The sequence below is a fragment of the Dryobates pubescens genome, chromosome 15 (assembly GCF_014839835.1).
Source record: "Dryobates pubescens isolate bDryPub1 chromosome 15, bDryPub1.pri, whole genome shotgun sequence".
NCBI classification, from domain to species: Eukaryota; Metazoa; Chordata; class Aves; order Piciformes; family Picidae; genus Dryobates; species Dryobates pubescens.
The window spans coordinates 7,635,164-7,662,734 of NC_071626.1; the positions used below are offsets into that span (position 1 = coordinate 7,635,164).

The 27,571-nt window shown below is 38.4% G+C and overlaps 1 protein-coding gene across 11 annotated transcripts in view; it reads right to left on the minus strand.

The window, feature by feature from the left end:
- TNRC6B (trinucleotide repeat containing adaptor 6B) overlaps positions 1-27,571 on the minus strand; it is a 122,411-nt gene that overhangs the window by 39,803 nt on the left and 55,037 nt on the right. For 10 of the 11 annotated variants that reach the window (XM_054167661.1, XM_054167664.1, XM_054167659.1 and 7 more), the window contains 2 exons: positions 4,687-4,774; positions 889-910 (listed from right to left, as the gene is read on the minus strand). In XM_054167661.1, the coding sequence (XP_054023636.1) occupies positions 889-910; positions 4,687-4,774 (110 nt within the window). Of the gene's footprint in view, positions 1-888; positions 911-4,686; positions 4,775-8,150; positions 8,173-27,571 lie in introns of those variants that run through there. The other variant, XM_054167666.1, reaches the window with a different exon arrangement.

Genomic DNA, 27,571 nt, shown 5'->3' on the forward strand with positions numbered 1-27,571 from the left:
TTTCCCTAAACAAAGCAAAAGAAATTCCCATCCAGGCACTTACAAGGTGTAATTGCCTGATCATCAGACTCCAAAGGCAAGGAAAATTTAATACATCTGCTCTAGCCTTTGTTGAAGATTAAAGTTTGAATCAGCACAAGAAAGAAACCAGTCCAGGAAACCATCCTGAGCAGTAAACATATCAGTTGAATTTTTCCTCTTAGACATGCAAGAACAAAACAAGTGAACTCCTCTTTGGCAACACGGCTGCATTATCCGTCACATTTTATTTCAGTAGGGTTTTCTGATTTCTTTATCTAATTCTTATTGCCCCAACCCCCCAAAATGGTATTTTCAGCTGTAAAATCAAGTTACTATCTTAGTTATCTTCTGTCTATAACAGCAATTTTCTCTCTCTTTTTTTTTTTAAAGAAAACTGCCACACACAAATCAAGATTAAATATATTTTTAGGTAACCTAAATAAGCTTAACTTTCAAGATGCTCACTTATCAGTCCTGCCTTATCTGCCGGGCATTCAGGTGCCTAAATTTCTCTTGTTTCCAAAACTGAAGCAATTTTCACTCATTTTTCTGTACCTCACCATAAGCAGTACTTGTCTTCCATTTCATTTATATAGGTTGACTTCAGGTTTTGTTTATCTGTTTAATGATTTTTAGAAACTGAAAGCCTAACGTTTCAGTTCACCTATTGTATCTATAATCCTTTCATCCTCACTTCATGTTTTAGGCCCTGCATTTTAATCACCTCAACTTTTATTTCTTCTAAATACACATCTTCAGTATTTCATCTTGACTCGTAACTCCCCTTCCTTTTCCAACAGTTTTGATCGAGATCCAAGTTTTGGGTCAAGTCAATAAAAATACTCTTTAGGATCAAAAGATTCTTACCTTTGGTTTTTTGATCTGTGACCTGCAAATTAAGAGCAAGAATGTAAATACAGTTTTAAGAACCTCAAAACAAAACATTGCACAGGCTGCACTAAATCGTGACTTTATAAGCACAAGAATAGTATTTGCTGTTGCTGAATGAAAATACTCAGCTGATATACTACAAGCATTCTTATAGTCAAGTTTTCAAAAACAAGACAGCTCCTATAATATCTGTCTGATGTAAAATTTCCTGGCAGAAACACTAATTACTTCCACTACAATTTCAGTATTCACCCCCTCCTCATCCCAAACATGGGCTTTTAAAGCACAAACAAATGTGCTACAGTACTACAGTTCTTTCAGGCTTTGGACCTGAAGCATTGCATGTGAAATGTAACAAAAACTTCCTTCTGTGAGAGTATCCTTCCAGCAGGCTGTTGGAGCTAACAACCGCACTCCCACAAGAGTAACCACAGGTGAAAGTAGCAGTCTGTCTCTGCCATCTTCCCATTTCACCGTTCTCATGACACCTTTTCCAGGTAAAAGAAATCCTAAACCTTACTGGATTCATTGCCCATTTACAGGAAGCACCAGCAACACCAATAAAGCAGCAGACTTCAAAAACCTCATGAACACAGTAAGAACTTGATTACTGGAGTGAGCCATCATACTGGCCAACATATGTGGCTTTGCTGTACTCCTACATTCTTTCAGCATGGCAGACTTCAAGCTGTGGTAGAGACAAACATGCTACTGGTATATTCTCTGCAATCATGCGTATTGTAGCATGGTTTTGAGCCTGTCGATCATGAGTTTCATTACACAATAATGGAAAAACTCTAAAGATCACAATGTGAGAGGTTCTACCACACCTGTTCTTAAAAGAAATTGCTGAACTAGTCCATAATTCTGGAAAGCACACAATGACAGTGTAGAATAATGAAACGACAAGTAAAAAGCACTTTGTTTCAACCAACCAAGCCAGAACTCCTTTGTGTGGTAAAGAATAAAAAGACAAACTGCACGGAACTGCTCTGGCATCATTTACCTTGCAAAGATGAACACCATGATGTGCAAAGTGGAACATTTGCTATGATATGAATCTTAAGCATTGTAACTTCACAGAATGCTGTCATCAGAAAATCTTCAAGACACTAAAAATGCACCTGTAGCAAAACTGTATCTGTACCAAATGGGACCACAATTTTCACTTAGGAAAAATCTGGTATGCATCAAATCAGATCCTCCATAAAACAGATGACAATTATGTTAAGCACTCAAGTGACTCTGATATTTTACTACTAAAAGAAGAGCAAGGAAGTAAAAAAATTACAGACAAATCAAATTTGGAAATGCTGATAGGTTTACTATGGTCAGCAGTAAACCAAACACAGTCAGTAAAGGAGTAACCTGTCTACTTGGCAGAACCTCACATTAACAAATCTTTAAAGAATTCCACATGATAATCAATTTGGATTAGGAAAAAAAAGAGAAACTACCTCTGCCTGCACTGCATTGTTCTCCTAGTCAAAATGATCTGGTTTTGTATTGGTTTTGGTGTTTGGTTTTTTTGTGTCTAGAATACTAAATCTGAGGACATGTGACAGGGTCTCAGATTTAAAGGGGCAACCTATACGCAGGACAGGAGCAGCTACAGTGAATGGGAAGGCAGAGTCAAGCTCATCCTTCTGACAAGCTAGCAAACAGCCCTTGAGACACTAACCACAGGAATTTCATCTGGGAGTTTTCTTGCATGACCTCTGTTGAAGTGATTTTATTTATTGTTTTTACATTTCAGAAGATCCAGACAGAAAATTGTTTCATGTAATATATATATACTTAGTCTGAAAAAAGCACCCCCGAATCATTACTGCTGGTTTGGTGACCACCACCACCACAGGCACTAAGAATGAACACACACACACACACACACAGATTTATGTTCTGTCCATTTGGTTGCCTGCTCTGCTATTACTTTGTATCTGCAAGTATTAGTACCAAGTTTGGTCTCTAAGAGATTTAAGTTATTTAGTGTTCACCCTTCTCAAGATTTTGGCAAAATACTGTTACAATCACCCATACAGAGTAACTTATTAGATAAAGGAGCACACAAGAAAGCTGGCAAACCTATTTTGCACTCAAACCACTGATTTCTAAGTAAACACTCACTGCACTTATCAAGATTATCAGTACAACCTTTTCAAGATCCTCTTGTATGAGTGAGTATCAGCATACAACCCTTGGTCAACAGTATTAACAGGGTCTGCTCCTTGTGGTTCCTACATACACTTTCTGTACCTGAACATTAAACTGCAGCACACTGAGACAAAGACTCTAGAGAGTCTTACTCTGCAGCTTCTGATCTTTTGCAGTACTTGGGTGGGTTTACTGACACAATGGCTGGATAAAGGTTAACAGAAATCCACCAGCTGATCTCCACCTAATTTAAACTGGTAAGACTCAAACTAGTGGAAGTCAGATTTAAGATGATCTCAGAAGTCAAAATTTAACTGAAAATGGTGCTGGCTGTTCTCAGCAGAAATCTAACACAGGACTAACAGCTGATATTTTGTAGGACCTGTTACTGAAGCAAAGAAAAAAAGAGACTACTGAAAGAAAGTAAAGTCTTTGCTCTCCATTTCACATAATCATTGAGGTTGGAAGGGACAGCCTGTGTAGACTAGTCCATAGTTCCCTCCCACCCCTGATCCTCATCCATCCCCAAGGCTCTCCCCAACACAAAGCCATCAAAACCAAATTGTACAGGGTCATGTTCAAAAATGAGTTGAGCATCTCCAAAGATGGAGGCACCACAATCTGTCTGGGAAATCTGTTCCAGCAAGTGCCCTGTCACACACTCACACAAACCCAGTCTTTTCATGATTAAGTGGAATTTCCTGTCTGTATTTCAGTTCATGCACAATGCCTCATGCCTTGTCACTGAGAAAAGGCTGCCTCCATCTTTTTCACTTGCTCTCCCACAGGGTCTATTGATTGATACGATTCCCCTGAGCCGTCTCTTCTCCAAGCTGAACTGCTCTAGCTAGCGCTCTCAGCCTCTCATTTGTCCAGTCCCTTAATCATCTTAGGGGCCCTTTGCTAGACTCACTCCAGGGTGGTGACATCTGTCTTTTACTGGGAAATCCAGAACTAGACAGAAAGGATTTTACCAGTAAAAAGCATGGATGAAGCTGCAGGAGACTCAAGTTCACATGTCAAGTTACCTCCCAGAATTAGCTACTAGATTTTCCACAAAACAGAGAGCTTCTAATACACTAAGTGGTCAAACATCACTTTCTGAGCAAACAATTCTCAGTGACTTATCAGTACTCTATAGCTCAGAAGCAAACTGATAACATTTCAGTAAAAGTGCTATTAGCTACAGAAAATGGAAAGCCTAAGTGATACTTGGCAAAAATAAAGAGAATCATCAGTAGTAAGTATTTCATAGAAAATTCCTTAAGGACTTAGAAAAAAAGGAGTATCATCTCGCTCTAGAAAGTATTCAGTCAATTTTACTGCAGAAATTGCAAGAGCCTGGCAGCACATCTGCCCCCAGTCACCTAAACACAGCAGGAGCTGCACGGATCAAGACAGCCCGTATTTTGTACTTCATATCAAACCACTTTTTTCACTTCACATGACACTAAGGAGATGAAATGTCTAAGTAAAATACTTAAGTTCCAGAAAAACAATGCCAAAAAGCAGTATAATGAAGCATCACTCTAAACAATCAAACTCTCATGTACCATTTAATGTCTTGCCACCCCCATTCACATTTCAGCTGTATACAAGAATTCAAGTATCAAAACCTACCTTCTGAGCAGATTCCTTCTTTTTCTTATCCTCTTTCTTCCTTTTCTTGTCTTCCATTAACTGTTCTTCCCTTTCTTGCTCCTTCTCTCTGCCAAAACATGAAAAATGGTATGAGCACAATCAAGTTACACAAGAGCCACACATACTGTATTCCTCTTCCCCTCAAGAAAGGAAGTCAAGATCCTAGATTCCTCTTATCATCATACTTAATTTTCACTTGATGGTTTCAGTCTAACTGAGATAAGAAAAGCACCTTCTAGCTCAGTGTGGCTACAAACACACCACTTGCTGCATAAAGGAAAATTCCTTTATTCAGATCAGGCCTCTAATGGCAGTGCCCTATATAAATTAACTACATGCCTGGTATTAGAAACCGTCTTCAAGACATTTTGGCCAAAGTACCCTTTTAATTGGGTTGTGCTATTATTTAATGAACAGTCTCATGAATCTTTTCATATGATAAAAAAAGGGAAGTTGTAATTTAATGTAAGATGGTTCGGTCTGATACGACATTTATCTTCACAAGGGGAAGAGATTATTCTATTGCCTGTAGCTGTGTCACTTGTATGAGACTAGAAGTGTCATAGCAAATCAAAACCATCATTTATTATACAAATCACTAATTTAATTTCTAGCCTATTGCACCCACCCCCAGAATTTTTTTAATGAAACTTGCAATATAAATTACTTTCCAGGGAATCTATTTTTCCACAAGATCATTTTTTCAGAAAAGGGAGAGAAATGTGTGCAGCTGCTATTGTTGTCAAGCCATCATCTTGTTGCTATGTTTTGTATCAAATAGGAAAGTACCAGAAAATGGTTAATCTACTGCATATACGCCATTGCCTGAGCTGTTACTATGGTGAATCACATTTTTGTTAACCAGTTCTCTTCACCTCCTTAGAAGTAAATTTAAGACCAAGTTTTCAGCACACAAGGAGCAATTTCTTTTTACAGGGAAAGATTAATGCATAAACAATTGTCTTGATGCACATAGATGATCTGACAGATGAGTGGCAGGATCGGCGGCCAGAGCTGTGTACTTCAGAAACGGGAAGAAAGTAAGTATAGCCCATGATTTTTCAGAGTAAGATTTAAAAGTTTAATAAAATAAAATTGGGAGTTTGTAACAGTACGGATGTATTTCTTTTATTTATGCACAAATCAAAGCTCTTTTTTGAGCACAGTTAAAAAAAAGGTTCAGTGTTGAGTTGGCTTCGTCATACCGTTCACTTTCCCTTCCATTGCAGCATTTGTATTCTATAGGTAGTATTTTTCTTTTGCATTTTCAAGCAATTCCTACAGAACTACTTTGAAATGTTATGTGTTAACAGCTTCCTGATTATGTTAAAGAAGTATCTCAAAAAGTTCTAAGGATAGTAATAAAAAGTCTTGCTGGTTTCCTGAAGCTAGGCTCTCCTTCTTCACGGATGGAGAAAATGGGTAAAGGCAAGATGAGTCCCTAGAAAGGTCCTGAGGTTACTACTAAACGCAATTCCCACAAAACAGCAAGTTCAGTTTGTATTTAACCAAGTTTGAGGCAAGCATTCCACATCATATGGAACACCATTCTGCATTTTATGCAGCCTTGTCTGGTATTGTTTAGCCAGGTCAGTTCTTGCTCTCTTCTGTTTTCTATAAAGCATCAAAGCACTTCCCAGTCCGAATTCTGGCAAGCAAAAAAGCCCTGCAGGTTTTTCAGTGTTAGTAACAGCACAAGAGCTGAAGCACTGGGGACATCAGTGTACTGTCACAGCATCGAGAAAAGAATTTTCCCATTTTCTTTGAGCCATATACTGCAAGCAATATGAAAAATTCTCCAGTGACATCCTCATCTTCCAAAGTTACTATAGCCTCAAATTGTTTACTACTTTTGTACTGTCAAGCTATGTAAGCCTTCTGGGCTGCAGAGCCAATTACAAACACAGTACTTCCAAAAAACTCTCTGGCAGCAGGCAAAAAGTTTATGACCTGTCTTAAAAGAGTTGCTGAAGAAGGACAGGATCAAATACAAAATGACTTCCAGTAACTGTCTGGCACACAGACAACCTTCTGCTTAAAGCACCTTCCTTTGTTTTGCGAGCAGAAGAGCAGGGAATGGGAAATAATGAGAAAAATATTCACAATCAAAGCTGAAGCTATGGCTTAGAACAACCTGTAGCAACAATACTAAGAGAAGCCAATGACAGACGATTCATAGCCTGAAAGTAAACAGCTAGTTACGGTCACCTGTCTTTGTGCTAAGTTCAGGACAGGGACATTGCTAGAACTGCTGCCTTGTTTTCAGACTTATGGACAAATATGTATGACACTAAGGCTGTACAGAATTTCTTTGTTTTGCATGATGACCTCCCCTTCTTCCGCTCTTTCAGTAGAGATGTGTATCTGGTATTCCATTTGGTACATCACAACCAACTACAATATAGCATCAATCAAAACTTAGCAATTTAGGCTTCAATTCACCTAAGAATATACCTTTAGGTTCTTCGGAGGTGGAAGAATACTTGGGGTGCATCAAATGTACATGACAACCAAGTCCTTAACAACAGGCAACCAAAACCTCACAAACACATAGCAAGTATGAAGTTACATTCTCCAACTGATGCTACAGACATGCTAACAAGGAACCACTATATTGAAAAGTCACTGAACTGGGAGAAAATAGCGGAGCCCTAGTTCAGAGATCACATTTGCAGTCTTTCCACTTTCACTCCTCAGTGTGGTTTACTAAATTTCAAGTTCGAGGATCACTGTTTTCCCTCTGCAGTGGTACACTTGAAGCCTGTTGGTGTTAAGTATCCCAATAAATTCAACATAAATTTCAAGTACCTTATCAATTCATTCAGAAGACAGTGCTGACTATTAACCTTCTCCCATTGGCTAAAAAGTAATTCATCCTGGCCTGGTCCAGGAACCTGAGGGGTCCCTCTCACACACTCCAGCAGCAACACTGACAACATCAACAGGGGAGAACATCCATCAACTCCACATGAGTGAATTCAGAGTAATACAATGGGGTGTGGTTCCGGTTTTTGTTGCCGGCGTCGTAATGGGAACATGGACACACCACAACCCTGAAGAGGAAGTCTGCTGAACAGGAACCAGAAGCCAGCTTTCTACTACAGGTTTCTTCAAGAAAGTATGTGTCCAAAGTGTGACCTAATTGTACTTTAATGCTTTCCACAAAATCTTAGAAGCAACATTATTAGAAAGTACTTAAAAATCACATGGAGTCTTTCAAGTAAGACATGCTAACAGCTTACAAACGAGGACAAAATAGAGGCTGTAACCCAGCGTTTTCTTCATAAAAGCACCCCCCCAAAGCCATCCCAGTAGTTATGACGAAGTATATACTCAATACTGTATATGTTCTTATAACAATCTCTTCTGGCTATGACAAAAGTACTCATTTCAGAGAAAAGAAGGTATTTCAGCTAGTTCACTAGGTAAGTAAAAGAAAATACCTGCTAGGTCCAAGTTATTAAACTGGATTGCCATTCTGGGGGTGGGGCAGAGAAGAAGGGGGTTGGAACAAAGGGGTGTTCAGGAAGTGTGTCCTCCTGCAGCACGATTTACCAGTTCTGGAAAATGTTGATTTCTTGCAAAATTCTATTATGCATTTTTCCAGAAAAATAAAAAACTATTTAAGTTTTTAAAGGACTTCTTCTCACAATGTATGGGACGAGGCAGAGAGCTGTGTTCAAAGTTCTTGCTATCACAAACAGAGCTTTGAGGCAAGATGACGCATTATATTACATATCTGCTGGCAACACATTTTGATTGGTAAAGTGACACACAGTGTTAGACGACACAAACTCCACAACCCCACAGAATCACCCTCAAACTGCAATTACACACACGTAAAAAAGTGAAATGTACCAAATGAAAACTCAGGAGAGGCGTTTTAGCACAAGTAACTCCCTGTTCTTTCCACAGGGCTGTAGGACTGTGCAAGAGCACTGGGAAGTTCCTCTTACATGAAGATGTGGGCTAGATATCAGTACTGAGTCATTTTCCCTCCTCTTGACCCCATACTTAACTTACTTTCAGCACAGTGAACTTGCTTTAGCTATACCCCAAAAACACAGCAGTTGACAGAAAACTTGTGTAGGTGCATCCTGTTCTCTGTATTGTAATAAGCACAGGAGGATTTATAAATCTGCTTCTAAATTGAGCCAACTTCAGCATCCTCTGTACCTTCTTCCAGAATAAGGGGGATTCTGAAACTACACTTGCAGGATCAGCATTATGTAACAGGAAGATCTACTAGGAAAAGCGATTGTGTTTCCTTTTGAAATAAGACTCCTACATTGCTCTAATATATCCAGGAGAATGTTTCCTCTTGACTGTATTGTAGTCCTTTATCCCATGCTCTGCATATGTGATGGAAGCAGCATCATCTATATCTGTGCAATTCTCTTAACTGTAACAGAGGCTTTTTTGATACAATCCTCAAGTATATTTGTATACAAACATGTTAAAAAGCACAAACTGCTTACAACTAAGGACACTAAGCAATTAAGAAAAAGCATACCATGAACTCCCAAATGACTTTGTGCACCTTGAGGTGCAAGCCCTTCTTGCCCAAGCAAAGAATACTGCCAGTCTATTGCTTCAAACACTTCAGGGGGATGAAAGCTTTCAAAGTATATCAGGAAGTTGGATGCCAGAGACTAAAATGAAGCAAGATTAAATGCACTGGTACTGGAGCACAGAAATCTTTATAGTTCTCCTTTCATTCAACATGTCCCACTTAACACACGTGCTCCATTATTTCAGCAGCATGAGAAGAGCATGGTGTGTCCAAACACGCAAGTGTGCTCCAGCACATTTAAACAGAACATCAAACAAAACCAAGACTTAACAAATCATGGGCTAAATCCTGGGGTTGACAGACCCTAAATTCCTGAAGGTAAAATTGCTTACACTAGACTAAGCCATGAGAAGACTCATGATCTTATGATCAAAAGACTCAAAATAACATTAATTTTATTTAAAAACAAAGTTAAAATGCACATCATCACATTCACCTCTCCTGTTAAGCAATGACTGCATGCATCAACTAGACAAAGTCATACAAAAGCTGGTTAAATAGGAGTTAGCCATTAACAATGTTCAATCTTTAGGATAAACTGACAAAAACCAGAACTTGAAATTATTTTAGGCCATGTGGATTCTGACCTTTAGAAGATAAAACCCTGACCCTTCAGAGTAACAGCCCTGAATAGCCATGGCAAAAATTTCAAGGGTAAAAAAGAAATTACGTATTTCCTTGAAATAAGACTTATGTTTACAGCATCACTGAACAGCAGTATTGAAGAGACAAAATATGCAGTTAAAAAAAAAAAAAAAAATCAACTAGTTAGTAAAAGGACAACTGTCCCACAGCTTTTGAATCAAAGTGAAATGAAGATACTGGAACCTGGCCCTTCAGCAGAGCATGGAATTAAAGCTTTCGTATTTGTAACATCTATGTACATAGCATAACACAAGACAGTAACAGAAGTGTCACACCCGACCCCAACAGCAGGCTGTGGATTTTAAACACAGAAAACAGACACTTTGCCATGCATTAAATAAAAATACTTAAAAAGTGTGGTTTTAGAAATGCTCTGTAAAGCAGCGTTTTCAAAGGGCAAAAAGATTATTGCTTGTCAAGGACCTAGTGTAAGCTACTTTTTTTTTTTCCTTCTCTGGCTGGAAGCCAAAAAAGAGTGTCACAGCAAGAAGTTTGCTTACTTTAAATAGCGTATCTGGAACAACTGATATGCCTTTATCGCAGCAAAACATCAGTAATTTGAAGCTTCTGTAGAAAATAACCAACTTTAAAATACTGGCATACTGAATTCACCAAAAGTACTCATTTCTAAAGAAGGACTCCTTATAGACTGCTATTAGACTTGTTAATAAGAGTAATTATTTGTGGGCTTATACATATAGACATAAGCACACATAAACACATATATATACACATACACACGTATGTACATGCACACACAAATGATTTATGTAATAGAAAGAAAGCCACTCTGACCACAGAGAGCTGTTTACTTTAAATAACTGGACAGTATAAACCATACAACTACAGATGTTCATAAATAAGAAGGTATGCTCTGAACACTTCAGCAGCTTGGATTGTGCAAAAAAAAAGAGAACTGAAATGTTTCTAATACTCCATATTTCTTTCTTCCACCTCTTTCACAGAATCCTCCTCTCCAACTGTTGTCACTCACATGAAAACAATGACTTACAGGTACAACCCAAAGCTTCCAAATGTTAGCCACAGTTAATAAAACCAAAAGTTTTAAGGAAACACAGCTGAAGTTCTAGAACTACACAATGAGTGAGTTTTCTCCCATACTTTCTTCCATACTTCCATCTTTAAATGCTCTTACAGGGCAGTAATTATTATCTCATAGCATGTACACTCATGGATAGTAAAGATAAAGCACAGACAATTGTGAAATTGAGGATGCAAAACATTGTCAGAAATCTGCCTGTGAATAAGATGTCCAGTAATTTATCATATCAGAAAGCATTCATCCAGCAAGACATACTTCTATTCAGGACTTCAAGGTTCTATGTGATTATCAAATGACCTCATTCTCCTCTAGAAACTATTCACACATTATGGAACTCTATTATCTACAATTATATGCCAAAAAAACCCAAACAAATAAATTTGTAGCTCTGAAAACCATCAAACACCCCCAAAACCACCCCCCAAAGAAAAACCCAAACATACTGTAGAGAAATAAACGAACAACACACAATCTGCAACTGTAAATAGGTAATAGCTCAATAAAACCAGTAATGTCTGAACAAGGCTTGTTAAAGGCTTAGAAAGAAAGAAGTAATATTGACAAAGGAAGAGCTGGAAATCTATAAGTAGTACAGCTGAGATTTCTGTTCCACTCCAAATGGCCTATCCTGGTCAAACCATCTCTTTCAAACCATCATTCTCCACACAGCCATAATTTCAGCAAACAGACTACTCGGCAAAATATTTCTCTATATTTCATTAAGTGACTTTTAATTTCTAGTTACTGGGAAGGAGGGGTGGGGTGTGGGTATCAAAGCTCTGGACAGATGACCACACCAAGGGAGCTGCTATTGGAACTGCACTCTGGATGTGATATGCTTCTTTTCACTACACCACCCAAAAAAGAACGTTTTGCCTACCTCGCTGTGCTTACAGAAATACATTGAGAGTCCTACTGTACCATACAACAAAGGGCTTGAAATGAACACAGGCTATCTGGGAAAAGTGCCAGATGTCACTTAAGGATTGCTTATTAGTCTGCAAGTGCAGTATACACAGGTATTTGCCAGTATTGCTTTGTATTAAAAGATTAAGTTATGTAAACTCTACCAGTTTTATAATGTGAAATGGTTTGCATGTCAGGGAAAAAAAAAATAATAATGAGTCTTCCATTTGAAAACCACCGGAAAGCTAACAGAACCATTTCCTTACACAGTCCTTTCCAGTTTGGTGGTGGTGGTTGTTTTTATTTAACTGACACTTTCTGCACTAAGTACCTGATATATGCTTACTGGTCTCACCATAAGAATCACAAATAACTCTGAAGGGGCTTCTGGAAGTCACCCAGAGTCGAACCTAACCTCACACTCAGAATCATCACCGAGCAGGATGTTCAGGACCTAGTCACATTCTCCACCACTGTGGAGAGCTTATTCCATTATGTTTGTTTTCTTTCCCCTACAATCCCAGCATTTGCTTCTCCCAATATCAGAATTTCTTTTCTGCAGCTTGTGTTTGCTCCTCTTTCATCACTGTGCACCATCTCCAGGATAACTCTGGCTCTCTATACATTAGGCAGCTGAAGACAGCAGCAACATTACCCTGTTAGCCTTCTATTTTTAAGGCTGAACAAATACAGTTCTCTCAGCCCCTCCGTGTGCAAGATGTGCTCCAGAACACTAATAATCTTAGTGGCCATTTACTGTATCAGGGTCCATCCATTGTGAGGGCCAAACTGGACACAGTATATCTAAGGTGGACCTTTAATTGTTGAATAGAGAAGAATCACTCCAAACTACTGAGCTCCACCTGAACAGCATTGTAACCCTACAAATGCATCAACCACTTTAGGTGGTTTAGGATCATCTGCAAGCATGCTGAGGGTACATTCCATCCCACTAACCACGTCATTAATACAGATGTCGAACTTATTAACCCATGCACTGACTCCCACCAGACGTCATACTGCTCAGCTACCTGTGGACTTTGCATCACCGGCTGCAACCAGCGCTGCACCGGTGACTGGCAAGGCAGCTCTGGGGTCCTTCAGAGAAAACACCACCTTACAACAAACAAGCATTTATCTTCTTAACGGTCCAGTAAGCAGGGAACTAATTACAGACATGTCTTCTGCAGAAGAAACCCATAAATGAGCTACCCTTCACTTGAGGTGTCTGTACCAGTGCAGCACTGCATTTTACAGTGCAGGTAACTCTGCAAATCAAGCTCTACTGGCAGCTTTCCCAACGCTTCACTGGGGCTTTGAACGGGTTACAAATTGTGACTCAAGTGAAGCTGACGAGCATTACGACCACCTTAGTAACACATTCTTGCAGGTACGTATGAAAAGTGCTCTTAAAAAAACCTGCTTACTGCTTATCTTCTGATTGCAGTTAAATAGTGATTTAACTCTTGACTATGGTGTGCTCTAACAAAAGCAGCTCTGTACCTTCTTAGATTTGAAACGTCTGTCTTAGATGCCACGAATAGAATTGTTTTTTTAACACTAAAAAAGTCACAAGAAACTAATCTATTTGCTATGGTAACTATGCCACAGTACACACAATTATGACATTTGTTTTAATGTCAGAATGTGGCATTTCAGAAAGAATACTGAAAAAGTATAATATAATTTCATTAAACGAAATATTTTTCTGACAGAGCATTATTTGTGGCACCTGCACAGGCCATGCAGACATTAAGAAACTGGATCATACAGAGTCTTTGACAGCAGAAGGAACCAAATTAAAACCAAGCTTTAACATCAATTGCATTATGACTGGTATTTTTATTTGTGTTTCTTGATCATAAGAAGATGAGATCTACAAGCCAGCCCAGAAAGGACCCAAATTATTTAGATGGAGGACAACATTTTAGGGGAGGGTGGAAATAAACATTAGGTAATACCATATTACAGTGTTGCTGTAGTTTAACACAGTCCATAATATTTGAGGTTTTCTTAATTTTTGTGGTATGGCACTAAAAGCAGGGAGTAAGAAAAAAATAAACTGAAATACAGGTATGATTCAAGCAGTTTCTATTTAGTGACAGTTAAATTACTTGGGGCGGGGAAACACCCCAGCGAGCCCTAACTCAAACATGTTGCTCAAAAGCAGCTTCCACTTAACGATGAAATGCTTGGAATTCTACCTGCCTGGGGATACTATAAGGATACCCCCCCAGCATCAGAATGGTGTAATTTATACATCATTTTATAAGCAATCTGGTTGTTTACTTCTATTCAGTTTCCAAAGAAATACTCTAAAGTCACTTTCTGTAAAAACCAAAACACTTTATGTATACATTAATTAATAGCCAGACAAGCATGCTACGTATCTCTAGATCTGTATAATACTGTAAAATTTTCCATATACAGTCCTCCAGGGCACTGCAGTAATGAAAATAACATTTATCAAACTGTAAGTAATTATTTTAATTACACTAAATCAAAAGACTAAAGCGAGAATGTATTTAACTTTATCAGTGGGAAGTTAAGAACAAGGTTTTGCACACAAAGTTATTATTCATCTGTTGTAAGGCCAAGCTTGAAGAACCAGCACGTTAAGGTTGCCTGAACTGCCAATACATTGCAAAAAAAAACAACTCTTAGCTCGCTCAGCTTCCCCTGGCAAAGGTATTTAAGGTTTGTGTTTTCTACTCCAGTTACTGCCTTAGGCAGTATTTATTTTTAACAGGTAAGAAAATTCACTCAGCTGCTTCCTGCAAATACTCAGTTACAGTGTTTCAGAACTGTCATGATCTGTATCAGGAAGTCTAAATTAAGGGCAGAAGGAAAAGGAAGTAACGTATTTTGGGGGTACAAAAAAACCACGAGTACAAAGCCTGCCAGATTACTGGTCCATACTGAGTATGGTCAGTATACTTAGCTGGGGTTGTTGGGTAGGTAAATTCTTGATATTCCATTCCTGTAAGCAGGCTCTATAAATTAAGACTTGTAACTAGCATTATCTGAAGACTGAGGGGTTTTCCGTAATTGCTGTTCTTGAAGACAACAAACCATTGTTTATCCTCAAAACAGACAAACACTATTTCTCTGCATCCTTACACCAGCTGAGAGCTGCAGCAGGACTAAAGGCAAGCAAAAAAATCCCCAGCAACGACACCAGACTGCAATAAGGCATGACAAAAATACAGGTCATTTAAATTTGATTCCACCATAATGTATATGCACAAACCAGCAGCCATATTCAGCTATGCCTTGCAAGTTGGTTCCCTCCTAAAATACTTGAAATAACAGTTCTGAAGCCCCTTGTTTTAACACATATTTATGCATTGTGTGCAGATGCAGCATCTTATGTGAAATATAATAATGAAACCTCACACTTGCATGCATGAGGCGTAACTTCATTTCACGCTACTGCACCTTATATAATTAGATAAATTGTTAGCTGGCTAAGTCTTAGACAGATGTATACTTTCCAAAAGTTCATCAGTATCTTTAACTTTAATGACAGCACATAACCATAACCTTCCTCTCTCACGAGGGAAAACCACACAAGAGATTGATACGTTCATTGTTATGTAATAGACCAGGACTAGATGCTATAAGAGCTGATTATCAATCTTGGCAATCACAAAGCTCAAATACAGACAGTATTCGGGCTGAAGAAAGAACTTGTTTGCCAGTTAAACACCACGGATTAGGGAATGAGCGAGTTCTTAGAGTGCGATACAGATTCCATACACTTCTCAGTGAGGCCTCAGCTAAGCACAGCATATCCTGAACTCAAATAAGATCTGCAACAGGCAAAAACTCAGTCTGGCCTAAGACTAGATTACAAATTCTGATGCTGACTCTAAAGTTCAACTGCTACATCCACTACTTTCTCACCCTCTGCTACTTTTAATGATTCCTTAAGGCATACCAGCTATGCTCAGCAGCTGAGTGAAGCTGCATGCTTTTTTTCTTTTCATCCCCTATCTAGAATTGACTTAAGAGAGGGAAGGATGATATTTAATAACACATGCCACACAACACAGAGCTTTCCCAGGCTATGTTACAAAACAAAAGACTACATGACCTGCTCAAGGTTATGGTATGACTCCACTGCTCACTATGAATTAAAAACTGGATTCCTCCTGACTCCTCCTGTATCTTCTCTAATAAAATAATACCACTACTGAACACTTGGGCAGCTCCTTTCATCACAGGATGTCAGAGGTCTTTACAAATATTAATTAAGCATTGCAACAACGCTAAGAATTATGTAAAACTTAATGCTGCACGTGAGTAAACCCAAGCCAAGAATAAATAACCTGTGCTCAAAGTCACAGGACAAGTCAGTATGGAGAACAAATGGCTCTTGTCATTAAGGAGCACTCCAGTAGAAACAAGGACATAATTAATACTCCAAATGTGATGTGAACAGCTCTTGATTGCCAATACATTACTCTAAAGCCTCAGTCATGCTCAATCCTGGGGAAAAAAAAAGCCCTTAAAAAAAATCCCCACACTAAATGTCAGGCAGCATTCTCATGAAGACACTAGGTTTGGTTTCCTCCAAAGGAAAAAAATCCTGATATTTTTGGGTAAAATTCTGTTTTTCTTGTCTGGTGACTTTCCTTAGAGAGCACAGGTGTAAGTGTGATATTCTGTGGTATACCTACAAAATCAGCCAGAAATATCAAATTGAGACAATTCAAATATGAATTCAAGCCCCTGAATTCAATCATGCTCTTCAGACATTCAAGAAACAAAACAGCAATTTGTCTTAAGAACTCAGTATCACTCTCACATAAACAACCTTTATGAGTAATATTTGAGTGTTTTCAGCAAGCGATATTGCAGCCACCACTTAAGTACTTCAGTGATCTTACAACTTAATACACATTCACACTTGACCTGCTACAAACACTACTCCTTTGCAATTATTTATTCCTTTAAATAAACCTATCACAGAACTAACAGGAGACGCTAATCTGTAGCGCTCAATAGTTCCAGCGTGAAAGACAATCATGCTAACATACGCTGATGTGTTTTTATGGGGTGCCACATTTGCAGGCTTCAGTGACAAGAGATTAATTTTTCAAAATTCCTGTTAATCTACTGAAATGACCCCAAGGGTGACAAGCTCTGAACTCCTGCAAATATTCCTTTCTAAATTCCATTTGAGAATCTGATGCTAATGCGACTGCAAAAAATACTTCTGCTTTGGAGAAAGCCTACTGTTATCTACAACAGAACAAATCAAGCTGAACTAAAGACATTTGCAGATTCACTTCACCATCAACCCTGTGTCAGAAGAGGGGACCTTTGCTGTTAAAATGCCCATAAAGAAATTAATTGAAAAATAACTCATATTTAAGTCCAGTAGCTTTTGGGGGGGTTGTTAGGTTGGTTCTGTTGTTTGGTTGTTATTGTCTTTGGTTGGTTTGGTTTGTGGGTGGGGGTTTATTTTTCTGCTTATTTTTAAAAAGTTCCAACAGAAGTGTTGCTTCCCAACAAAATACCAAGAGTCAATGATGATCGACAAAGTTGGCTGAAAGAAAATCAGGTTTCTGTGGTTGTAACTGCAACACATGATTTAGTTCTGACTATGGAACGAATGCCAGCATCTAGGTGCTGGGGGGTTTTTTTAGCCTTTAAAAATGATATACTGTAGCAGTAGGAGCTCACTCTCTGGACAGTGAATGCATGTATCACTCTTGCAATTTTATCTCAAGTTCTCTGACAGCAGAAACCTGGAGAAGGAAAAAAAAACAAACTAGTATTTTATTTGATACATGGCTTGTATGACAGGAAGCAATTTTTGTTCCCTCTTACATGGGACAACAGCAAGTTAATATTGTTTAAGCTATCATTCAAACATTAGGCCTTCAGCAGAGGACTGGTAAGATTTAATAGCTAGGCTTCAGTAAATAGTGTTCCAACCCTTCCTCCTAGTAATTCTTTGGAAATCAACAGGCCCAAAGTTTTTGAGTTTTCCTTGTTTAAAACAGTTACCCAGCCTCCAACAAAGTCTTGAAGGTCCCGGTCAAGTAGTTGCCAATTAGTTGCCAATTAGCAGTACGACCCATGTTCAAGATCAAATACTGCTGAGATACGTGCAAGTGTACTTGGAAGCAAAAAGGGAGCAACCTGTTAAGTCTGCAGCCTCAGAAGCTTTATGTGAACAGTGGCAGTAATGTATGCTCTCCAGACAAGCAGATCTACTACAGACAACTATTTAAGCAGGGAATTCTCCAAGTCTGGAAAAGCAGAGATATGTGGATCCTTCTATTTGAACACATTATTTCCAAGTTTATGCTTTAATTCTACTCATTGAAAATATTTTTCAGTGTACTTTGTTCTCAGTAGAGTTTTATGTATTAGACAAAGCAGATTCCCAGCTTTTAACTAATATTACATAGACATCCCACGCAAAACATGTAATTGTATTGCAGCACATTCTGACTTTTAAGAGACCTTTCATAAGCAATCTCCTCTCATGAAGGACCATAGGTAGAGGAAGAAAGGAATTCAGACTACACTGTTACAGATTATGGTTGGACTTCAACTCCTCAACACTCCACGGAAAACAACAACAGCCAGGACTTGCCATGACAGTGCTACAGAGATAAAGTAAACACCGCACTACTAACCCCCCTTGTTTCATAAGGCTACTATTTAGCATTTGTTGCTTATAGGGTAATAACAAATGATGAAAAACTAAAATGTGGTAAAACAGCAGTACTAAATGTGAAGCCAGGTGTTTCACAACAAAAAAAGGTTAAATACATTTACCACATTAAGCCAATAATTAAAGCAGACTGGTCCTGTCACATCAACTGTGGCATGCATTTTAAGATATAGTCTTTACAACACACAAGCTAATATAACCTTCTTCCTTCCCTACTTTTGTATGAAGATTTAAACACTGATAAGAATTATCTTCAGAAATTTAATTGTCAGCTGTTTCCTTTAAGTAGTTTATAGAATCAGATGCTCAACCGCCATTCATCTGATGGAGTGATATTTGTAAGATGAATACATGACGCTGAAGAGAGTAATTCTGTTAGCAGACCATGCACTCTTGTTCTGTGGCTTGCATCTGCTGTTAAGGCAGAAAGGCAGGGATCAGGTCTCATTAAAGCCTCAGTGAAGATGACAGACGGCATACTCCACTCAAGCAACCCGGTAAATCACAAGTGCATTAAGTCCCCTCTCCCTGCTGCATTGCCACAGACATTCTGAAGGCCAAAACATGACACTTGGTCGTAAAACTCTAAGTGAATAAATGAAAGGTTTGGGTTTCACTAAGGAATCTGATACACGCTCCAGTGCAGTCTTCTCAAAATAAAGAGGCATGTGAGATGGTATCTACTTTTAAAGCACCAAGACCTCTGGGGCACTGAAAAAATAACAGTGTTTGTCTCTTTGTAAAACTTCCAATGTTAAGCACAGATTCTTTGCAGAGCCTGGTACAGAAGCGTGCGTTTGCCAGATGCAGGCGTCTCACCCTTCGTACTGCAACCAGCTGGCCCCTCCTTTTCATTAGCCATTTCCCATTCGGAAGGGAGATCGATTATTCAAAACTTCATAACTCAATACTTCACATCATGACTCGTAATTAAGATGTAAGCTGAAATTATTCATTGGCACACAGAATGAAAGCTAGGGAATTGTAAAGAAGCTATGTGAAGGAAACAGGAAAAAAAACCCGAAAACACCACCACAGCACAGGTGCAAGACATGACTTGTTTTGAACCACAAGTAACTAATAATCCCTCCCTGTGCAGTTTCTTAGGCAGCCAAAAAATTCAAGGCCTCTCCAAACTTGTCTCCTCATATAATCACTTCAGTTTTGAGGGCAGATATGACATGATCATTTTGATCTGTCATTCCACAAAAATGATTACTCAAGATGGCAGAAAGAACCAAATATCCTCATCAAGGAATACAGCATCAACAGACACCACTTGCACTCCTTGGTTACATAGAACCAGTTAGAGATTTTGCCAATCTCCAATTATTCACATGGACCACTGATCACTGTTGTGAATTAGAAGTATCATACAACCATTCTCTGGAACCTAGTGATTTGTTACTTGTCCAGGATGCTGTCAGAAACCACAGGAAGAACACACAGGCACTTTCCTAAATTTCAAAGACTTCAAATTGCTGTTGTGTTTTTGAAGAATAATTGCAGAACACTTTAGTTGACACTGCTTGTGCACCCTTCTTTCCTCATGAAGAACAAATTCTTAAATCATTCATTCTAAATCCTGACATTAAATTTCTAAGCAATTATATCCTAGCTCTCCATTTTATGGTACGACTGTGCACCAAGGAATATTCCTTCTGATTTAGGTATCTCCTAGGGAAACACGTGCAATAGACTTCAGAAAGGTAATAAAGACAGTTTACAGACACAGCAAAGAAAAAACCCTCATTCCCTTTTTTTCCTGTCTACAAGCACAATGCACTGGCACAATGCTTACACAGAAGTGCAACAGTGCCTGTTTGAAAGTTCATGGCATTTTATACTCATGGATGTCTCACTGCTCCTGTTTTTAACCGATACAACAGAAACCCACAACTATTTCTAAGTAAACATCTTACTATTATTTTTTTGTGAGGTGGGGGTTTTGCTGGGTTGTTTTTGGAGGTAGTGCTGTCTAGATTTTAGTAGTTTAACTTGGTTGTTGGCAAGCTATGCCTAGAAAGACATAGTTCCGAGTTCTCCATAGGAGGCATTATCAAGGATAGCAGAAATTCAGTCAAGGGCTTTTTAAGGTCAGAGAAAACCATAACTGTCTAATGACAAACATTTGTAAGGAGACAATCTATTTTATAATCAAGAGTGAACACCATGGTTAACTCTAGAAATCCTACTGTTTATTCACATATTTTAGCTAAAAAGAGGTGGGGGGAGGGAAGGCAACCAACCAGAAAGTTGCTGGAATCCATGGAACAGAACTAACACAAGTAGTGGCCGCTGCATTACAATGCAGTACTGTCATCCTAAATCCCATGCCTGCCAGATATCAATGGGGAAACACAACCATTGCTAAATGGAGTGGCACATCTTGCTTGTGATCTGTGCAGATGACCTGAGACATCTATATAGTAATAACTTAGAAAAATGTAAAAATGGCTCTTCTTCATTCCAGAAGGAACAGAAGAAAACAGCATTCTTCAGGCCTCTCATACCTGTTTAGCAGCCTATTTAAAATTAACCAGCCACAATGGTTATGAAGTAGAAACAAAAGCAACTTTAAGAAATAATCAGAAATAGGCAGAGCCGATTGCCACCTCTCAGATTTAATAATCTGACATGATGTTTATTTCATCCATTTTGGTAGTCCTGATACTGTGCACCAGTCCTTAGCTGTGGTGGTGTTTTTTAAAAGTTAACTTTATTTCATGCCTCCTGGAAATGAAGCATAGATTAAACCACCTAGTCTAGACATGAAACTCTTACTAATTGCTAAATAAACAATCACTTCCTTGTATCTTAAACAAAGACATTAGAAAGTTTCAGTGAAAACAGTTTGCTGTATCCTCAGGCATTTGTTTAAACTAAGGACAAGGGAAAGAATTTCTTTTAACTATGCTGTTATTTCTGTGGAATTGGTGCCTGCCCAATATCTCAGCAGTCACTCATCTGAGAGCTTTTCCTACTTGAGTGCAGAAGACAAGACTTTTGAAATCTTGATTGAGGGTTACCATTTCTTCTCTCTTTCCAGGAAGGGTAATTTACAGCTGAAGTGATGAATTTAACTTGCTGCTTATGTCATTCACAGATACAGTACCAGATCAATTTCTGACTTCAATCCCACTTAAAAATACCTTGCTTTTTAATACAGTACTGTAAGATAAATTACACAATTTTTAAACCAGTAAATATATCAGAGGACTGGATAGGTGTCCTGATTAAAAAAGAAAATATCCAGTGGTCATCCATACTCAAGAAGAAAGTACCACTAAAACAAATATATATTACTATCAAAGAAGAAATTTCTCTTGAAAACTAAGTCAGCTCAATAATGTCTATTTCAGAAAGCTTATGTTCTTGAATACATGGAAATTCACATCAAAAAGTTCTTCAATATAAAAAAACCTCTAAGATGACAGGACTTTGCAAACTACACACAACATGGCTATGATTTATCTTCCAGACCTACACCACTCCATTTTTCTGCTCTGGAAGAGTGAAATAAATTGTAAAGTGAAAGGCAAGCCAAGAAAGCATCTAAAATGAGGAAACCATGGCACTGCCACGTAAGGTTACAAAGGAGCACCACCAGAATGGTACACAGCAAACTGTCAAGTCACACGGGAAAAAACTCAGGCAGAAGTTTCAGTGATGAGTGAAATTTACCATTCAACAGGTTCCTGAAGTTCCAAGACTAAGCTGATTTGTCTTGTTGAATTCTCATGCCAAGTTGTGTTTGCTCCTTCTAGGTAATTTTTGCCTTCTTGAATTATGCAAAAGCAGTATCTTATTTTTAATGAAAACCAAGTACTTGTTGTCATGTTCAGCAATGACATCATGAGACACAGAAATGTATAAAATTTACAGATACTATGGTTTTCAAGAGAGCATTCTTTACTTCTCAGTGGTTAAAAACACACTTTTTTAGCATCAGTCCTAACAGAAATAGCCACATCAAACCCACTTAAAGCACTCAGCATACAGACTCACAAAAGTTCCATGTTTCAAGAGTCAAACATCATTTTTACTTCTGCTGACAGCAGATCTGAAGACTCCTCCTGTCTTCAGCTAACAGCTATCTCTTCCTATCTACCACTGATAAAATGCACACAAGTGTGGAACAGAGCAAGTTCGTTTTTCAGGCTCTACTGTATGATTTTGTGACAGGAATGTAAGATATGCACTGTTCCACAACCCCCCCCAGACTTTAATGTATTCAGTTAAACCTCCTCTCTATCCTCTTTGAGAAAGGTGGCTCTGCACAAAGACAGGTCAACTCTTTGCTGCTATTAAAAGTTGAAGGTTAAAATGCGTAAGCTGATGTGGGAGACTATTTCCTGCTGAAAGAAAAGCCCTTTAAACACTAGAACCTCAAATCTAATTTGTCAGCTTATTGATGCTTCCGTGCATACTGCCAGTGCAAATCATCTATGAAGCCACCACATTGAAAAGAATGGTCAGTGCTACCTAGCAAAAAGGATTAACATGACCTTCCAGTAAAAGTGATACAGAAATCACACAAGCATTTAAAATTCCCAATTTCAGGTGAAGCACCAGACCTTTGGCTTTAATCAAATCATATGCTATGCTAGAAGTGCCAGCTGGACTTATGATAGTCAGTGTAATTTACATGTGCCCAACTGAAAGGAGGAAGTGTATGAAGAGTCACTTTTTTCCTTATGCTCTAAGGGCATTAAAAGGGTGTTTAAATTTTTTTCATTGGACACCACACTGGAAACATAACCATGACTTAAACTGACCTTTCATAAGCTTGCTCTTAACTAACATGTTGTTTTAAAGAGAGGAAGGAGAACTTTACTCTGCCTCTGAAGCTATCACTACCAACTTCAAATAGGGGGCAGCACACCTCAGAATTAAACAAGCTCACGTGGGTCTCCCACGCACCATCACAAGAACCTAGCCCATAATACTGTTCCAGGTGGTGACTGAGTAGCAACTCAGCTACTCATCACTGTATGGTTACAATATTTCTGGAAGACATGCTAGAAAGAACTATACAATTTAGTTACAGCGTATTACCATCTGTAATAGGTAAACAAACCAAGAACTGCCACAAAAATGTCAACCTCTGAAGTGGCCCAGGCTTCAACAGCAAACCTGATGGACATCCAGTTAAACATCATCAGAGGCCCAAACCACACAAAGAGCTGCAACTGAAAGGGAAACTCAGAAAGGATTTTTCATCTGGCTTGGTTAGTAGGGTGCATAATAAAAGACAGCTAGTAAAAAAGTACACCACTAATGCTCAAATTACTATTTTCATTAATTACAAGTGGAAAGCTCTAGATGCAGCCTCAAAATGCGCTCCACTCAGTACAGTGCACAGCAGTCTGAACAGTGAGGTAGAGGCACACTACACATGCCAAGAGACACTGAGCCACTGTTGTAGCTTGGGGGAGAAAGGAGAAATGAGGGCTCAAGCATTTCAACCCCTCAGAAGTGAACTATTCTATTGTTAAGCTTTCTATATTTGGAAGTCTTCTTGGAACTATCTAGCATGTTTGTTATTTTCAACAGACAAAATTAAAATAACTTCCTAGTAAAGCACTCATGTATTTTGTGCCTGTTTGGGGGTTTTTAGCTTGTTTGCTCTAACTAGGTTCCATGTTCATAACAGAGGAAAACACCCTTATGTTACACTTGCATACATCCTGACAGAAATGGTGCACAGCTAAAGCAAGTGTACCTGTGGAACAAAACCACTCCAGTATGCTGCTAGAGCTTAGAACTTTTGACTAGGAAAAGCAACCTCCATTGACTAGGAAAAGCAACCTCCACTGACTATGACAATGGATTTAAATCACTGCCAAGATTTTTATGGAAAAGTAACTTGAAATGGTGATGCTCATTTTATATTTTAGACCAAAACTTACCCCCTTAAAGAGAACTCTTCAAATAATCAAAACTACCCATACACTCAGGGGAAGTTACTCAAAGCTAAGTTTTTACATTAGAAAGGAAAAAGGAAAAAAACCTGACACTGAACCTATAGCAGCTTTTCTCTCCTTTCATACTGTACTGAAGGATAATACCATTTAAAGCCTCATTAAAAACTTGAGTGTTAAATACAGCATGTGATTTTCAGTTTAATAAACAGTTACTTCAGAAAGATTGCCTCTAAACTAGGTTTTCACTTCTATTTTAAAACCTCAAAGAAAATCCTGCACTTCTCAGGAAATTCCTTTTAAGCATTCATTTTTCTCTAGGTAGCATGCAGAGCACCTTTTAAGCCCCGAATTCCTCTACCTTCAGCAAAAACCCTTAGTCTGACCTCAAGACACTGCACTATCATTTGTTACATTTCATGACCCAGCTACATTAATCATAGTCCCTGGCAAGTGGAAATCCACAACTGCTGCATACAAATTTTAACACCAAACGGAACTTCTAACATTTGAAGTTCTGAAAGAGGTGAAATACACAGTTCTTTTTATCCCCATTATCATTTTAGTTAAATCTGCTTTGTTCCCATGAAGTCAGAAAGGAAAAATAAAGCATCATTCTATTCACAATTCAGTACAGCTGTGTATCACTGGCTTCAGCTCCAGGCCACAAGCCAGGAACTTCTGAGTTCAAGTCTGGCTCTGCCACTGACTTTCTGTGTGGCCTTCAGAGAGCTTCTCTATTTCTCTGCTGGTCCTCTTGAATCTGTACACTTACCTTACTGAACACCACTTGCTTTCTGCAGGCTTTGCAACACCAAACCAAAACCAACCAATCCAAAACAAATCCGACAACTTTAACTGTGTTTGAGAGCAACTTTTACCACAGTTTTTATGCCTAAGGCCCACCAGTAAGTGCCTGCATGTCAGCTGATACTTAATAGTTTCTAAACACATTAACTACCAACATGCACACCCAAGAGATGCATATACACATGATACATAAATACCAAAAGATGAGTAAGTTTGAAAATAATTTCAGTGTTTGCTAAAAAAAGAAGATGAAAAAAACTAAAATCAAGTTATCAGCTAGAATTAAACAGAACAACTTACAGCCTTCTTATTAACCCACCAAGCCAGTGATGAGGCCAGTTTTTAATCACTTAACTTTAAATGTGCAGGGCACACAATACTTAAGGTAAAATTATATAAAGCAATTCATAGTTCAGTTAAAAAATGAAAAAATGACCTAAGAATGTGAAGGGGGGAAAATGGGTTTAAGCTTAGCCAAACTACCTAGCACTAACTGAAACATCATTTGAAAGATGTTTTCTTAAGTAAAAGACCACATAAACTTAAGCTGACCTATACATGACAAGTGCATTGTGGGAGACTTCGGCTTCACACTATCTAGACTGAAGCAGAATGCAATGGAGACTGACACTAGCTAACCTCAGCTTTTCCCAGCTTCAGTGATCCAGTCATGCAAATACAGCTCACTACCTTTAAAACACTACAGCTGCCTTTAAATCCACTCCTGGAAAAATCCATTCCCCAAAACTTTATGTAGACAGAGTAACTTTCCAAAAGTTAACCTGTTCAGTTACTCATGGCCTAGCCACAGAGTGACAGTTAAAGTAAGCAAAGGTTATCTTTATGGTACATTAAGCTGTCAGTGTAGACCCTAGACTCTCCAAGTTTAGCCTCTACCTACATTTGCCTTTTTCCATCTTGTTTCACCTAAAACCTGCAAAGAACACACTTACTACAATTTTCCTGTAACAGGACATAGAATTTATTTAATGTTGTGAGTTTAAAGATTGGATGTCTTAACCATAGAAACTGGTAAATATAAACAAAAACTGTCACCCAGTTAACAATACAGCAGAAGACCATATTATTTTGTGATAAAAGCAGTCACTCAAGGACTTCATCTAAACAGCTGTTCCAAAACAGCTACCATGCAGAGATGAGGAGGCTAAATCCAAATTTGTAACTGTTCCACAAATGGGACTAAACTGGTTTGAACAGCTGAAAAAATTACCTGCATGTAAGAGTTAGGATTATCCAATCCTAGGTCATTTACTAAAGCTTGCCACTGTAATCCAGTGGTTTTCAAAACATTACTTGCTCATTAAACCCTAGAAAGTTGGAGAAATACCACCATGAAGAAGTACATCTGAACACCTTACTGTAAAGATTAAACCTTTACCTAGAGAGATTTTGGGTTTAGTTTCTTACATCACTCCCATCACTGTGTTTCTATCAGAAGCAGCACTCGCCAATGCTACAGCAATGCCAGTAATATTGGTTAGCAAGCATTCCTGCAAGGCCACTCCAGATCTGCTCTGAACAGAATTACAGGACACAGGTAAAGATGAAATCAAAGAAAAACAATCCTAATGCCTTGTCCACTTTCTCAACATCATTTGGTCAGGTTGAGATGTATTAAACAGAAATCTGAACATTACCTGTGAAGGAAAGGAAAATTTAACACTAACACAAGGCAGGCTACTTAATGTAAAATGTCAGCGGATATTGCCATAACTGACTTCCATAGCACGAGGTGGAGCCTTCTTTTACACTAGGTTTGGAAAAAGCTTTGGGGGTTTTACTTCAGGTTAACCAAGTATTTTTACAGGCACTTTGAACCTAGTCACCATTTAGATCCCAACCAGTGCACATGAACTTGTAATGACATCCACAAAGAAAAACAGAGCTACATACAGAATGACACATGCCTAACCTAAATAGGATATCCTTTACTGCCATGCACTGCACTTTCTAACCACTTTGACATGGTTTTAAAATAATTTCATATTTAGTTTGGGATTTTGGTGGTGGTGGGTTGGTTTGTTTGTGGTTTGGGTTTTTTGTTGTTTGTTCAGTTTATATTTATTATTTTGGAACAAATCCAGCAAAAGTTACCAAATTAGCATTTCCAAGCATTAAAATATCAAAATTTGGTTTTATGTTGTGATTAAAGCATCCTCCTTATGAATCGTTCAGCAAAAGACTGAGCGTAAACATGCTGTATATTTAGCCAGCAAAGTGATGTATCA